The 14,873-nt window shown below is 50.2% G+C and overlaps 7 protein-coding genes across 7 annotated transcripts; 4 read left to right on the forward strand and 3 right to left on the reverse strand.

The window, feature by feature from the left end:
* Nucleotides 1-297: 297 nt before the first annotated feature.
* Nucleotides 298-1,209, forward strand: M436DRAFT_44312 (uncharacterized protein; the record flags this gene model as incomplete). Its single annotated transcript, XM_013573114.1, has 1 exon — nucleotides 298-1,209. A coding segment is annotated over one exon (912 nt), but the record flags the coding sequence as incomplete, so codon positions are not given.
* Nucleotides 1,210-1,646: 437 nt separating this feature from the next.
* Nucleotides 1,647-3,054, reverse strand: M436DRAFT_62991 (FAD/NAD(P)-binding domain-containing protein; the record flags this gene model as incomplete). Its single annotated transcript, XM_013573221.1, has 3 exons — nucleotides 1,647-2,603; nucleotides 2,655-2,944; nucleotides 2,997-3,054. 3 exons carry the CDS (start codon nucleotides 3,052-3,054, stop codon nucleotides 1,647-1,649), a joined length of 1,305 nt encoding a protein of 434 aa, XP_013428675.1.
* A 1,107-nt stretch (nucleotides 3,055-4,161) lies between these two features.
* M436DRAFT_72033 (uncharacterized protein) lies at nucleotides 4,162-4,834 on the forward strand (the record flags this gene model as incomplete). The annotated part of the gene is made up of 2 exons (XM_013573296.1): nucleotides 4,162-4,455; nucleotides 4,508-4,834. 2 exons carry the CDS (start codon nucleotides 4,162-4,164, stop codon nucleotides 4,832-4,834), a joined length of 621 nt encoding a protein of 206 aa, XP_013428750.1.
* A 213-nt stretch (nucleotides 4,835-5,047) lies between these two features.
* Nucleotides 5,048-7,083, reverse strand: M436DRAFT_81047 (general substrate transporter; the record flags this gene model as incomplete). Its single annotated transcript, XM_013573373.1, has 8 exons — nucleotides 5,048-5,228; nucleotides 5,291-5,415; nucleotides 5,468-5,776; nucleotides 5,827-5,902; nucleotides 6,002-6,390; nucleotides 6,443-6,809; nucleotides 6,865-6,941; nucleotides 6,991-7,083. 8 exons carry the CDS (start codon nucleotides 7,081-7,083, stop codon nucleotides 5,048-5,050), a joined length of 1,617 nt encoding a protein of 538 aa, XP_013428827.1.
* A 534-nt stretch (nucleotides 7,084-7,617) lies between these two features.
* M436DRAFT_43920 (uncharacterized protein) lies at nucleotides 7,618-9,828 on the forward strand (the record flags this gene model as incomplete). The annotated part of the gene is made up of 3 exons (XM_013573031.1): nucleotides 7,618-7,795; nucleotides 8,015-8,327; nucleotides 8,376-9,828. The coding sequence occupies 3 exons, from the start codon at nucleotides 7,618-7,620 to the stop codon at nucleotides 9,826-9,828; spliced, it is 1,944 nt and encodes a 647-aa protein (XP_013428485.1).
* Nucleotides 9,829-10,952: 1,124 nt separating this feature from the next.
* On the forward strand, nucleotides 10,953-12,367 carry M436DRAFT_81049 (uncharacterized protein; the record flags this gene model as incomplete). Its single annotated transcript, XM_013573374.1, has 3 exons — nucleotides 10,953-11,461; nucleotides 11,574-12,012; nucleotides 12,125-12,367. 3 exons carry the CDS (start codon nucleotides 10,953-10,955, stop codon nucleotides 12,365-12,367), a joined length of 1,191 nt encoding a protein of 396 aa, XP_013428828.1.
* Nucleotides 12,368-12,789: 422 nt separating this feature from the next.
* M436DRAFT_43713 (MFS general substrate transporter) lies at nucleotides 12,790-14,652 on the reverse strand (the record flags this gene model as incomplete). The annotated part of the gene is made up of 6 exons (XM_013572991.1): nucleotides 12,790-13,439; nucleotides 13,492-13,790; nucleotides 13,849-14,087; nucleotides 14,136-14,206; nucleotides 14,263-14,558; nucleotides 14,609-14,652. 6 exons carry the CDS (start codon nucleotides 14,650-14,652, stop codon nucleotides 12,790-12,792), a joined length of 1,599 nt encoding a protein of 532 aa, XP_013428445.1.
* Between the last annotated feature and the right edge of the window lie 221 nt (nucleotides 14,653-14,873).

Below are 14,873 nucleotides of genomic sequence, written 5' to 3' on the forward strand. Positions count from 1 at the left end.
GTTGTCTCCGTCCGCAATCATAAGGTAAATCTTTCTGGATACACCGTTGTATATAGCCCTAAGTCTGGAAGCACAAGATGGCCAGATCATTCACTCAATCCAGTTGCACAGCCAGTCTCCTGAACATAACACTGTCGCCAGTCCACCGGAGCGTCGAACACCAAGCACCATAACATTATCTTTAGCCAAGTGAACGACCAACAATCATGTCTTTGTCCTACGAGACCCAAGCCATTCACCATGGAGTATGTTTCCACTTTCAACTAGTCATTGTAGAACATAACTAACATACTCTAGCCACCATATGCTCCGACAACCGCAGCCGTGGGAGGCCGACCAACCATCGACACAGACATCCCAGCAATCTCCGTCTTCTTGCTCCTTTACATTGGAGGCGCAATCTGCAACATGACAATCTTCCAGATGAACAGACGCAAAGGCCACAAGTTCCTGGCCTCGTGGGGAATGTTCGGCTTCTGCATGGCTCGCATCGTCAGCTGTGTCTTGCGCATCGCATGGACAACAAGAATCCACAATGCCCGCCTCGCCATAGCGGCCTCTATTTTCCTCAATCTCGGTGTCATGGTCGTCTATGCCGTCGTCCTCGTTCTTGCAAGTCGCGTCCTCAGAGCTACGCAACCAAGACTAGGCTGGAACCCTGTGTTGAGGAAAGCAATCAAGATCTCCTACGTCGGCATCGTTGTTGTCGTCATCTTGCTGCTCAGCTTCATCATCGCATCGGTCGAGACCCTGAACCAAGGCGTCAGGACAGCATCCCTCTGGGTTCAACGAGCATCAAACCTCTACCTTCTGCTACTCAACTGCGTTGCACCCATCTTCCTCATCCTCTCCTGCATTCTCCCCAAGGATCCAGAAAGTGAGAATTTCGGCTCGGGAAGTATGCGTACGAAAAAGATTATCCTCGGAGTGGCCAGCTTCTTCTGCCTTTTCATCTCGGGCTTCCGCTGTGGCACAATCTGGGCTGCACCGCGTCCGGCTTCAGATCCTGCCTGGTTCCACCACAGAGCTCTTTTCTATCTTGTACTATTGGGCTTCGAGATTGTAGTCATCTACCTTTTCATCTTCACCCGTTTCGACAAGAAGTTTTGGGTTCCGAACGGTAGTCAGGGTGCTGGAGATTACTCCGGAAAGAATGAGAAGGCTGTCGAGAAAGAAGCGGCATTCGATTCCGACGTCCAGTCCGTATGATATGAGTCAGTTAATCTTCCAATAGAGTTGTGTAGAACAATCATAACTAATGTTACAATGCTGTTAAAGTCCGGAATCGTACTGTGATGAATTCGCTTATGAATTCAACTGAAATTATTCACGTTGACATCGTTGTTTGCAACGCGAAGGCATCGCGCATTTCCACACTTCCATCCTCGTTGCACTCTCTCTTGTTCAATCATGCAACGCGTGTAGCTATAAAAAATGCACAGTGTCCTCGAAGGACGGAGGCACAGCCATGCAATGATGATCTAACATCGGCTCTCTTTGGCTACGTGATCCAACTCCGTAACTTTATGTCTTTCGATAGTCCACAAGACGTCCCATCCCACTATCAGAAGGGATGAGAAGTTACACTTAGAACAGTCTGTACATGGCAAATAGAGTCATAAGCCATATTCGAGTACGGAATCCTATCAGAATCCAAGATCGGACGTAGTGACATCCTCCGCAAAATGCTTCTCACGCTTGCCACTTGTGAACCACAAAAACCACGGTACCACGAAACACTTGATCTTGTGACCTAGCCAACCAGCATCCTGGACTGTCTTGACCACCGCTCCAGACTCCTTGAAGGCAGCATTGATGCGATCTCTACGCAGCCTTTCATAGGCATCGAATGCGTCTTTGAAGCTTCCCGTACCGAGTTCCTGTTGTCTTGCCAGACATCTTGCAAACAACACAGTGTCCTCGAGGACGATACCCGTCGCTTCACCCTGCGGTGGCATTGCGTGAGCTGCATCGCCCAAGAGCATGGTGCGTTGTGTTGCCCAGCGGCCTTCAGGAGGGAGGGTGAAAATTGGCCACATGAACCAATCTTCTGCCGTATCGATCAGAGCTTTGATATCATCAAACACGACATCATCAGTAGCGAATCTCTCACGCATGTCTTGCTTCGTGAGTTCTTGATCAGCACCGCGGACCTTCCAGCCATCCCTAGACTCAATTTCTGGAACCTGTAGCACGCCACCCACATAGACTGACGTCTTTGTCGGTTCATAGAAACTCGAGAGCATCATTCCGCGTCGTGCAAAGTTGATGGCTGTCTTGTTGAAATGCAGTTGGCTGGGATCTTGGATCTCGGGGTTGTCCTTGTTGAGAGGTGCGAATCCGAAGGCGTTAGCGATGCCAGAGTAGATTTCTTTTCGCTCGGGTTCGACATGCTTCAGACGTGTAGCACTGTGGATACCATCACAGCCGACCAGGATATCTCCATGAGCGGTGGTGCCATCTTCGAAAGTCAATGTGACACCTTTCTCATCGTCTTCATCGATTTCGACAGTCTTCTGTCCGCAAGTAAACTCGACGTTTGGACATTTCTCCACGGCTTCGACAAGAGATTTCATGACATCTGCACGAGTTACACGTAATGCCTGTGTGTGGCATTAGCATGTGTGTCGACCACATTTCAGGATTGAACGCACCTTGTATGGTGGGTCACCTAGACCTTTACCCTCGGGTCCTCTAAAGCTCGACTCTCCCAATTGCACTGGTTGATAGACACTGAAGACCTCAATGCAATCAATCTCCAAACCATAGTCGTTCTGTCGCATGATCGGCAATACATCCAGACGGTCGAGCAGTCTGAGTGCGTTAGGTGTGAGATTGACTGCTCCACCGATGACACCGGGCTTGGGGCGGATCTCAAAAACTCGAATCTTTGGCGGCGCTGATTCAGGTGAGAATTTGGCCAGGGCCATGGCAGCCGTAAGGCCTGAAAGATGGAATGAGCATTACGAAATCTTCGAAGTGTCACAGACACTGACCTGCCACGCCTCCACCGAGAATGAGGATTTCAAGAGGAGTTTCGGTTGAGAGAGACATGTCCAATGACTTACACAGGAAGGGAGCGATGCGGACGTCTTGGCTCGTGACTTATATATCCCATCAATGCATGGCTGCTGCCTCGTCAGCACGATACAAGGCGCATTGATTGCAACTGCCTGCAGATCTCGGAAGAATATCCCGCATATCTAGATCTCGTGGTACATATCTCAAGCCGCTCGGACTTGGATACAACAGATCTCACGGTATGAACTTCTCAATCTGCATCAAGGTGATCGGACATCATACACACGCTTATATTCGTCAAGAGCGACTCTGGCTTGCGCGAAGCCGGACACGCGTCCTCATACTATTTGTTTTGAGCCCGAACATGGAGGATGGCGGTTCGAGAGAAGGGTTCCATAAACAAGGAGGACGTAGCAACTCCGAAGATCACCGTTGCAGTTCTCGGAGGTTTATTCGGCAAGCCAACTAGTCGGTGGACGGCCGGACTTCGCGAGAACTCGGAATGATGAAGCCCCTGCTGTTTGCGACACCCACCTATCTTCCTCTGATCAACGAACATCTCATGAGATGAGTCTTATGAGAATTTCTGGTGCTTCGAAAAGAATCGTCCGTCTTGTGATTAGATTGGTGCAGACTATGAGTTGGAGTCATTATGCTCAGAACCACTTTTGCCACGCGACCTGTGTTCGCTCGTAGTCGGCCAGGGGGTCTCGATAACCAGACGTGCATCTCACCTTAGACTTCTGTCCGTGAGGCTTTCTCGATGCTTGTCAAGGCTTGACACAATTCGAATGTTTGCAGGTTTCTGGCATCTGGATCACGGGAGCAGACCCTTTTGACAAGGATTGAAGCTTTGCGAATTTGGTATACATCCATGCAGCTGACTTACAGGTCGATAATCCCCTCTTCCGGCCTGCATGTTGCGTGTCTGTCGAGCGGAGCGGAGGCAGGAAATGGCCTCAGACCTACGTAACCAGCGGGTGGTAGTTGGATGGCCAAATCGATGATCTGGGTGATTCCAATGATGCAGGTCAAAGATAGACTTGTACAAGTATATTAACTAGCAACCCACTCCCAGATGTTCTCATCTAAAAAGTCCAATTACCTTGCATACACCGCAGGACTACTTTTGAAATCAACATGCGTCTTCTTGTTCTTGCAGCATCGCTTGCTCTTGCCGCAGCACATCCTCCTTTTAACCATCCCGGTTGGCCATCACAGCCTCACCCCACGAACCCTGCTGCACAACCTTACTGGCATGGTGACACTGCATGTATCTCGACTTCAGATGCGTCTTTGATTGCCACAAGCTTCGGCTTGACCATCTCCAACTACACCGAAGCTCTTGCTGTCCAGCTTTTCACCAACAACTTCACCGATCAGTCCGACAGTGTCAACACATTGATTCATGAGCCAGGGCTGCAGGCTAAAGACGTAAGCGCAATCACACCTACAAACGCAGTCGAGAATACTAAAATCATCTTAGCTTGGCTCTTTGACCTTCGCGTCAAAGGCAGACTTCCTCGCCGGACAAGGAGCTCAGCCTCCTGTCCCATTCAAGATCTTGGACCTTTGGAACACTTGCGATACCGTTATCATCCGTTGGCTGTCCGCTCAAAGCCCTTTGCCTGTTCAAGGTATCAGTATCGCTACCGTGCAGCCTGCACCTGAGGGACAGGGTGGTGGTTTTGGCGTAGGTTCTCAAAAATGGCAAATCAGCAAGATCGTTGCAGAGTTTAACTCAGGAGCTTGGTTGGGTGATCTTGGATACCCGGAGTGCAAAGTCGTAGCCAACGCTACTGCCACCACCTGAGACTTGGTTTGAGTTTTCGTTGTCTATCAGACTGAAGGCTGAGGATAGGGGAGTATCACGAGAATTACTACTGGTAAACAAATGCAAAGGAGCATTGTTGCATTCAATATCTACCCAGATTGGGTAACTTTCAAAACAAATCCCATATCCATGATCATTACTCATTCACCTCCATCCAGACTTACTTTCCCCGCCGTCGCCGTAAGTGACACTCTAGTGTTTAGCGTTGCTGTTGACTTGAGAAATCTCCACATGTTGAGTCTTCTCGCCCTCGAAGTCCTTGGCAGCCGGGATATCATGAGCACCTTCCTCGTCCTCCATCTTCTTGGCCAACTCAGTGACGCCGAAGAGGTCATCCATTTTCTCAAGAGAAAGACCCTTGGTCTCAGGAATACTGTTCGAGGGATTTGTGTTAGCGAATCTGCTTCGCTGGGAAGAATGCAGGACGAGACTTACAAGAACCAGGCGAAGAGGAAGGAGAGGAAACAAGCTGCCGAGAAGAAGAGGAATGTGCCATAGCCTGCTTTTCCCATTGTGGCGAGCATGTTCGGAACTGCACGAGCGACGACCAGGTTGAAGAGCTGGGCAGAATGTCAGTCTGGCACAAGATTCGCACTTGAGACAAAAGCTTACCCATTGAGTAGCAGCTCCCAGAGCAACGTTGACACTACGCAATCTTGCGGTAGGAATCTCAGAAATGTAAATCCATGGCACAGGTCCCCAGCCCCATTGGAAGAAGCCAGCGAACAGATAGATACAGACAAGTGCCATGTAACCTGCTCCCGGAATATCGGCACCTTTGACTGGCGGCTTGATACGGACATAGAGACCGACGTAAAGCATGGCACATCCCATTGCGATGGATGTCCACAGAAGAGATCTACGGCGACCTAGCGAGTCGGCAGCGAAGAGAAGGAAACAAGCGCACATGGTCATTTTGACCTAGAAGACTGATCAGTAGGTATGTTTTGATTCGAGTGAGAAATACTTACAACGCCATAGATACCAGTAGCGAATAGACCGGCATCTGTGCTGGACAAACCCAAGTTCTGGAAGATCTGCGGGGAACTGAAGAGTGTACCCATTAGCTATATGAATTTCTGAGGAGGTGACGACGTCTCATGACATAAAATTGTTACTGCACAGTCGCGCATAGCTTGTACTTACTAGTAGTTGATAGCATTAGTGCCAGTCATCTGCTGTGTGATCATGAGCCAGATGGTGATGATGGCTCTCTTTCTGTTTCCAGGAATGGTCCACATCTCTCTCATCAGGTCTATGAAAGAAGCACCGCCGATCAAGGCTCTTTCATGGTCGAGCTGCTCTTGCATCTCGCGGAGCTCCATTTGCACGTAAGGGTGCGAGGAGGGGAGTGCTCTGACGTTTGACAAAACCGCCGAGGCTTCGTCCCAGCGATCCTTGCGTGCTAGCCATCTGGGTGACTCTTTGCAGTAGAACATTGAGCCGAAGAGCAAGATAGCCGGAAGAGCTTGCATGGTCAGGGGTACGATATAGGTGGTTGATCCGGTTAAGTGCTTGTTTGCGCCATAATTGATCTACAAAAGCTATCAGTTCCTCAAAGATCGGAGTCGGAGGAATTGATCTTACCCAAAAGGCGAGCATAGTTCCAGTTGCAATGAAGAGTTGGTAGATACCAGTGAGACCACCGCGGATGGCTCGAGGTGCGTTCTCCGAAATATAGAGAGGGGTGACCATTGAAGCTTTACCAACTCCAAATCCGGCGATCAGACGACCGACGTACATCAGAGCGATATGGCCGTCGGCAGCTGCTTGGAACACGCAGCCAATCGTGACAATCACAGCGGCGATAAGAAGTGCCTTGCGTCTGCCCAATCGATCGGCGACATATGAGGCGATGAGAGCACCGGCAAAGCATCCACACTGTAAGGTCGATACAATGTTGGCCTGTAGATCAGCTCTCTGGATAGACGAGAGGTCATCAAGACCATATTTGCTACACCTAGGATTAGAGTTTCGTGACTACTATTGAGGTATGAGTGCACGCTAACGTCTTGAAGGCGGGTAAGGTGAGGACACCGCCAATGATGCCGGAGTCTACTCCGAAAAGCATACCACCGAAGCATGCCTGGTACTGTCAGATCTGATCTAACTTCCACAGACGTCGTGAATCTCACCGAAAAGGCCAGGAAATAAACTTTCCAGCCATAGATCTCCGGAGGGTCCTCCTTCATCGCGTCATTCTTGACGATTTTCTGTAGTAGACCCATCTCGAAGGTTGTCAACAGTTGATATAGAGTAGAGCCGAGTCGATTGTCGATGGATTGAAAAATGACCAGACGTCGAGAGACCGGACATGCTCTAATATATCAATCGCCAATAGATCCCGGGACCACATACAAGGATGCATTCCATTCATTCGTGGACATTGTCGACGATACTTGGCCCGTCTGGGCGATTCTGGGCAGTCACAACTTCAAGACAGAAGTGCTCATCTCTTACATGTTGAAAGAAAGAGAAAGAGAGAGACACAGAATCCGGGGTACACTAGCGCGTCGTGGGGGCGGCTGTGGAGGAGTGGGGTGATGCTCCGTTGCCGCTTGGCTTGTCGGCAACGGAGTTCTGTTCAGGCTAAACTTGCAACACGATAGATCGCCCATCGATGCTAGCTCATCAGTGTTTCTGTTTACCGGCAGGTTCGGGCAAATAGCAAGCGGGGTGGAGGAATACCCACATCGAACAATAAGAACAACAAGGCTCCCCAAGACCTTTCTGTACATACCGAGTGCCTCTTTCGCGTCAATATGTCTACAGCCAAAGCCGCAAGCCAGAATCGTCCTTTCCCGCTACATCCGTTGTCCCAAAACCCGTTGGTGACGCGCGATGACTTCGCAGCAGCTTGCGCATCCTTGTTAGATCCTCTGGAAGCAGGTTTCAGTCCAGAAAGGGCATTGGTCAGAGTTGGAGGCTCTGGAACAAGATGTGAGTACTACATAATTATTCCGGTGGTCACAAAGAGCAGCAAGACGGGGTTGCCAAGGTATAGACATGGTACGAGGCCAAGCCAGTAGCAAGAGCTTCTTTAGACACACCATACACTTTCTTTGGCAACATATCGTTCCAAGACTGTGGAATGATTCTCCGTCTTATGTTCGCCCGGAACAACTCTTGCCGTACAACATGACTGACATTGTGATGCAGTCGACGAGACAGCAGCTCAGATTGAAGGATTCGCCCGTCCGCTGTGGGGGCTTGCACCACTACTCGCAGGAGGATCGTACAGCAAATCAGAGCTATGGGTGAAAGGCATGATCGCTGGTACAGATCCGGAAAGCTCAGAGTTTTGGGGCAACATGGAAGATCTCGACCAGCGCATGGTGGAATCATGTCCTATCGGATACACTCTTGCGATTGCCGGCAAGGATTTCTGGGATCCTTTGACCGACAAGCAGAGAGAAAACATTGCAAACTGGCTAGGGAGTATGAATGATAAAGAGATGCCCAACACGAATTGGTGAGTAGGAGATGTGCTTGGATTCGAACTCGAGACTGACACCTGCAGGTTGTGGTTCAGAGTGTTCGCCAATCTCGGCTTGAAGGCCAACAAAGCTCCCTTCTCGCAATCTCGCCTCGAAGCTGATATGGACCATCTAGACACCTTCCATCGAGGCGACGGGTGGTCAAATGATGGGCCAGCAGGCTACACTCAAATGGATTATTACTCAGGATCTTTCGCCATACAATATCTCCAGCTGCTATATACCAAGCTTGCAGGTGACTTTGACCCAAAGCGAGCGGAAGAGTATCGCGAGAGAGCTCGCAAGTATGCTCTCGACTTTGTGCATTATATGGACCCTGAAGGTCATGCTATTCCATTCGGAAGAAGCTTGACCTACCGCTTTGCGACTGTAGGCTTCTGGTCTGCCGTAGCTTTCGCAGATCTCGAACTGCCTGCTCCACTGTCGTGGGGTGTGGTGAAAGGCATGCTTCTGCGTAACTTGCGGTGGTGGTCGAAACATCCAGACATCTTCCAACCAAACGGCATGCTGAATATCGGATACACGTACCCCAACTACTATCTCGCTGAGAATTACAACTCTCCAGGCTCGCCGTACTGGTGTATGTTGGCTTTTGCTCCCCTAGCACTCCCCAAGGAACATCCATTCTGGACATCGAAGGAAGAGCCGCATCCCTTCAAGTCTGCTTCTGCGCTGCCGAAGATCAAGGCGCTGAAATATCCTTTGCACATCATGGTGCATAAAGCTGGACACACATTTTTGCTCTCCTCAGGTCAGAAATGCCATTATCCGCTCAAGTCTACCCAAGCAAAGTATGGCCACTTCGCCTACAGCGCTTCCTTTGGCTACAGTGTTCCGACCGGCGGCTACACAATCGAGCAATATGTCCCTGAATCTGCCCTGGCTCTGAGCGATGATGAGGGCGAGATGTGGAAGATGCGCCGTGATGTCGAGAATGCTGAGTTAAGCAGCAAAGATGGTTCGCCATACTTGTACTCAGAGATGAGACCGTGGTCAGATGTGAAGGTCTGTACTTGGCTGCTTCCACCTACCAATGAGGCACCTTCTTGGCATTTGCGCGTCCATCACATCAAGTCGGGTAGACGTCTGCAGAGTTACGAAGGTGCCTTTGCCATCAAAGGAACGGCAAAGAGTACTGGTCGAGCTTTGGGTACCTTGTCTCCTTCATCACAGGGTGAAGGCATCGCAGCTAGCCAAGCATCCGCGTTAACAGTCTCCGAAGCTGGAGCTGTTGGCATTGTTGATCTGCATGCTCCCAGATTTGGGAAAGTGCTCGAGGTCGATGCAAACTCCAACCTGATAGAAGCTCGTACTGTCCTTCCTTCTCTGGGTATGGACATCGAGGCTGGTCAAGACGTGTACTTCGTGACAGCTGTCTTTGCCATGCCGGCTTCGGAAGGCTGGACGAAGAGGTGGGGTCCGGCTTGGGAGAAGAAACCAATAGTTCCTGGTTGGCTGAAAGAGATCATTGAATAGAAAGGATCATAGAGCAGCATAGAGCGATGAAGCGATCTTCTGATTACACTCATTCTTTCGAGCCAAGTTCTTCATCAACTTCGTACCGTCCGAGCTGCGTGCTGTCTTCACCGCTGCTTTCATTCTCGCCATTATTGCTCTCCTCATCCTCGTCCTGTTCGTCCTCGTCATCATCATTGCCATCATTGTCACCATTGTCATCATCACTGTCGTCTTCACCTTGTCCTGCTTCTGACTCGCTTTCGCTTTCGGCGTGCGTGATGTCTTCGTCGGCGCTGCTGTGATTATAAATATCGTTGTCAAAGTCGCACCCGAATTCGACATGATCCACTCTAGCCTTCATCAATGTGATTCGTCCAAGAATCTCTGCACTGAATATACGTCCTTTGCCCAGAAACTTGCGAAAAAATCTATGTGTTGACAGCTTTGGTCCGCACGTGGAGCTGATGCAAAAATAGACGATGAGTCGCGAGATGTGTTTCCAACATCGTGGAAAGAAGAGGACCAAACGAGGTGGCTGGAAGACAAGACGCGAGCGAAGGCGGTAGGCGATTCTGCCAGCGGTGTGTCGAACCTTGCTCGGCCAGATGAGTCGCGTTCATCCTTCTGCCCACAACAACATACGGGCCTGCTCGACCAGGATGAAGAAATACATCTACTGGCAAAATGACCGGTCGCGAGATTATACCCCTCATGATGTCGCTCACCTCATTGCTACGAATCATCTGCACGTCGCCGACCTCTTATGCAGGAGCCCCTCCTCTCCTATGGTTGCCCCTTCCCGTTTCGTTTGTTATACTACCAGAAAAAAAACTGAGATCATTTCCATAATGTGTCTGTTTGCACTCCATCCATCCCGTTGTCTTCTTGACCGAATTCTCCCTTCTCGATTTTGTCGTAGTATATAATCATCTTGACAACAAACCAGTGCCGTCGCCCGATCAACAGCCAAAGCTCTCGACTACAACAACACACATTGCGTGGGAACAAACGGAGAATCTGTAACTCTTGGCGTTGACAATCACGTCGACTCGGTAAATTAATATCAACAGACTCGGTTTGGGTCAAAGATCTCACAACAACGCTTGTAGACATTGTTCATCTGCATTGCTTCGTGAGACACAATGTCTCTCCTTGAGAACGACTCTGGAGATGATGGCGAAGTCCGCCACAAACGCTTCGACTACCCTGCCCCTTCTCTTCCTGGTATGATCGACTTCTTCATCAAAGACGGCATCAGCGACGTACAGGCTGCCATCTTGTTGAACCAGTCGCCTCAAGAAATCCACCAGATGAAGAAGCACATTCGATGCTATCTGCGCGCACCTTGCCCCTGGATGACGTCCGAAGATCTCATTACTGATGATGACACCATGTTGTGTCGCAAGGATGAACACCCCCTTGGATGGATGATGCCTGCTGGCAAACAGGGAGAACTCTTCAGACACTTGGTCATCCCACCCGTCGTCAAGCTCTATCCCGATCTCTTTGCAGAGCCTGATCTCGACACTCAGATCCGTCAGGATCAACCCAACACCTACGGCAGATTCATCTATGCACCTTTTGTCGTGCGCAAGGAAGTTCTGATCAGATTGATCGAAAGCTGCGCTCAAGATATGAGAACTATTCCATGGTAAGTAGAGATCCGTTCCCCTTCAAACAATGTATGCCCTCGGGACTCTATGGAATCACGAAGCTGCACACTACAAGGAACCATCAGTCTCGTGCTAACCTCGTTCCTCTAGCTTGAGAGATGCCGAGACTGAGTCTCAACATCCCACGCCCCGCCCCAAGCTGAAGCGCTGTCGCCTCGACGGCCTCGAACTGAGTGATACAGAGGAACAGCCCGAGCTGAAGAAACAACTGATCAAGCCTTTTGAATTCGCCCACGTCAAGGCTGTTGCCACACCATCACCACCAACCCTTCCCAAGAGGGAGTCCGATCTCGAGGCCGCACCTTCCGAATCTGTGAAGTCGAAGCCCAGCATCGAAAGCATTCGCAGAGGTCCATCGACTGTTGCGGAACTGCTCGAACAGGAGAGAGCAGTCAGAGCAAGATCCCGCAAGCACTCTACCTCATCCACTACTTCGGTTCGTACTCCTACCCGCGGCGAACGCCTTGATCGCGGAAAGAACAGACTCTGGATCAGCATGATGCCCAAATGGACAAAGAAGCGCGATGTGGTACGTACGCAACTCTTCTCATCCAGAACCAGCACATACTTTGAAGAGGCAGAATCGGGCGGCCCGTCTCTTCTTGCCTGCAAATCCAGCTGACTAAGGTCCCACGACGCAGGCTGACTTCTTCATCGGCTACAATGTCGGCGCCATCTCTCAACCGGAAAAGTTCATGGGATTCAGTTCTTGCTATGCTGACTTCAGCACCCACCCACAGGCAGTGCGTGCCATGGAGGACATGGACGGCATGCCCCTGCTTGGCCGCAAGGTCGAGATCGAATTCGCTCAGGAACACAACTCTCTCAGTGTTTGGACTATGGCTGAATCGGACAAGGGCATGTTGGCAAGACGTAGACCTTGATGTGTCTCATACAAGTCGTTTTTTGAGGTTCAAAATCATGCAAAAGGTACCATGCGGCCCTTGTGACTTGTAAGACTCAGGGCTGATTCACAATCACACGGCTTCTTCTTGTTTGACCGAAGAAGTGGCGAGCTTTTTGTTATTGTGGAAACAATTACCTACACACAACGAGCAAGTCGGCATCACTCGCAAGGAGGACGAAGGGCAAGAATATTGAAGCGGACTTTGATGCTTTTGGATGTCATGGAGAGGATAGCAGTCGATGACACTCTGCCACAGGAATGTGCAATGCCCGAGCGAACAGTGTTAATAGGAACAATGTAATCTGTTCAATCGAAGGCAAGAGTCGCTTATGTCAAATTTCAAAAGCAAAAACGTTGTTCGCATTCCGTGTAATCGTTACCGTGCCTCCTTCCTCCACCTCAAGCAACCTCCACCCCCTTACTCGTCTTCTTGTGCAACGCCCCCAACCAACTGTTATACCACCTTCTCCTAATCCCCTTACCCCACGGCAAGAAAACACACACCGCCAAATTGTTAACCGCCAAAACCGCACAAAACGCACCTCCAATGATCTTCGCATACCCATGCTCCAAAATCCAATCCAGCAGATAAATCCCCATTCCGAAACTGATAGCTTGCTTGCCCAGATTCATGGCGATCAACATTTCAGCGGTGTTGGCAGTCATGGAATCGACTGCGTAGGCGAGCACAAAGGAAAAGTAGAAATAGCTGACGAAATCGACCATGGCGACGCCCGCGAAATAGCCTATCCAGTGAAGATTGCGCTCGGCGGTAAAGCCATAGAGGATCAAGCCAGCGGGGGCGATGAGGCAGACTGGCAGTAGCACCCATAGTCTCATTTCGGCTTCGCGGATGGAGTTGTTGCGGGAGGTGAGCCAAGCGGCTATGCGGTCGGAGGAAGAGGCAAAGGGCACGGCGAGGGCGTATCCGATTATGTTTCCCAAAGCGATGAGGCCGCTGTTGTTAGGGTTCCAGTTGTAAGGTGGTGCGACGATTTTGATGGGGAAGGTGTAGTTGAAGGTTAGGGCGCCGAGACCGATGTAGATACCTTGAGTTGAAGTTAGCGACTTGAATGAGGTAGGGAGGAGGGGGATATATACCGAAACTGGTTACCACCCAGAGGACGGAAGGAACCAGGAAATATGAGAATGAGCGAAGCATGGTCATGAAGAATTCAGCTTCGTGATCGACCCCACTCCATGGCTTGAGAGTCTGGAGCCAGGATCTTCTTGGTGGTGCCATTGTGATGACCTCCACGTGTTCAGTGTGTCCCTTTTCGCCATCAGAGTCTGGTGTCGGTGTAACCACAACGACGCGTTTATAGGCAGACTCCTCGACGAAGATGAAAGCGAGGATGAGAAGTGCACATGCAAAGGCGAATTCGACGTAGAAGTACAGTCTGCAAGCTTTTGTCAGAGGGAGCAAGAACGTGAGTGTGGAGGAAAGATGTCACCTACCTCCAAGAGTATCCTGCCGCAAGCATATACCCGGCGTATAGAGGTCCAGTTGAGCCCCAGCACAGGCATACAGTGTAGTAGCCCAATCTCTTGCCGCGTTCGTGGAGGAAGAAGATATCGTTGACGAGTTGAACGGGAAGAGCTTCGCAGACACCAGAGCCAAGTGCATGGATGATTCGAGCAGCCATGAGGCCTCCATAAGAAGTAGCTTGAGCTGCGCCAAGAAGGCCAAATACGAACTGCAATGGTCAGTTTACTGTAGACACATGTGTTGTGATCAACCTTACCATGAGCAAAGACAACAGCAATATCGGACGTCGACCGAACTTCAGATATGCAGGAACGAGCAACAACGAGCCTAGATGGATATCAGAATGACCGCAGCGAACAGGAATCCTTTCAATGACAACATACCGAATCCGAAGACCAGATTGGGATAAGACACCAGTCCTGACGCCTCAGTAACAGAAATGCCGAATTCCTCAGCATAAATCTCGAGATACACTGATGGTCCTACGAGTGCGCTGTTGCCGAGGAACGAGTAGAGTGATACAATGATCAAGATCATCGTCTTCTTGGAATTCGACCATTGTAGTGGATCGTTGGGGTCCTCGCTAGGTACCGGATAGAGAGCTTGGCCATATGCTGTGTCATCGCCTTCGAGAGCCTGAAGATTTACCGTTCCTGGTAGGTCTTCCTCGTGAGCATGACTGTATGATAATGAGTACGCGCCTGAATTGTGAGAGCTGACAGAATGTACCTGTGAACGAGATGACGTTCGCGAGGGTGTGAAGGTCCTTCCATTGCGGACGAAATGTTATGTTATGATATTGTATAGAGAAGTCAAAAACCAGCGGAAAGACACCAGCAGTGTCTCCACCTATATATCCAATCCATCTCGCACCACGATCTGCTTGAGCAAGGATTTCCGGTATCGCTAAGGCAGGAGAATGCGGAGGCAATGCAGGATGCGGTCTCCATTGCCCCACAAACTGTGGGGCAATGTAAACCGGGGTAATCCCAGC

This window comes from Aureobasidium namibiae, assembly GCF_000721765.1.
Source record: "Aureobasidium namibiae CBS 147.97 unplaced genomic scaffold scaffold_6, whole genome shotgun sequence".
Taxonomy (NCBI): Eukaryota; Fungi; Ascomycota; class Dothideomycetes; order Dothideales; family Saccotheciaceae; genus Aureobasidium; species Aureobasidium namibiae.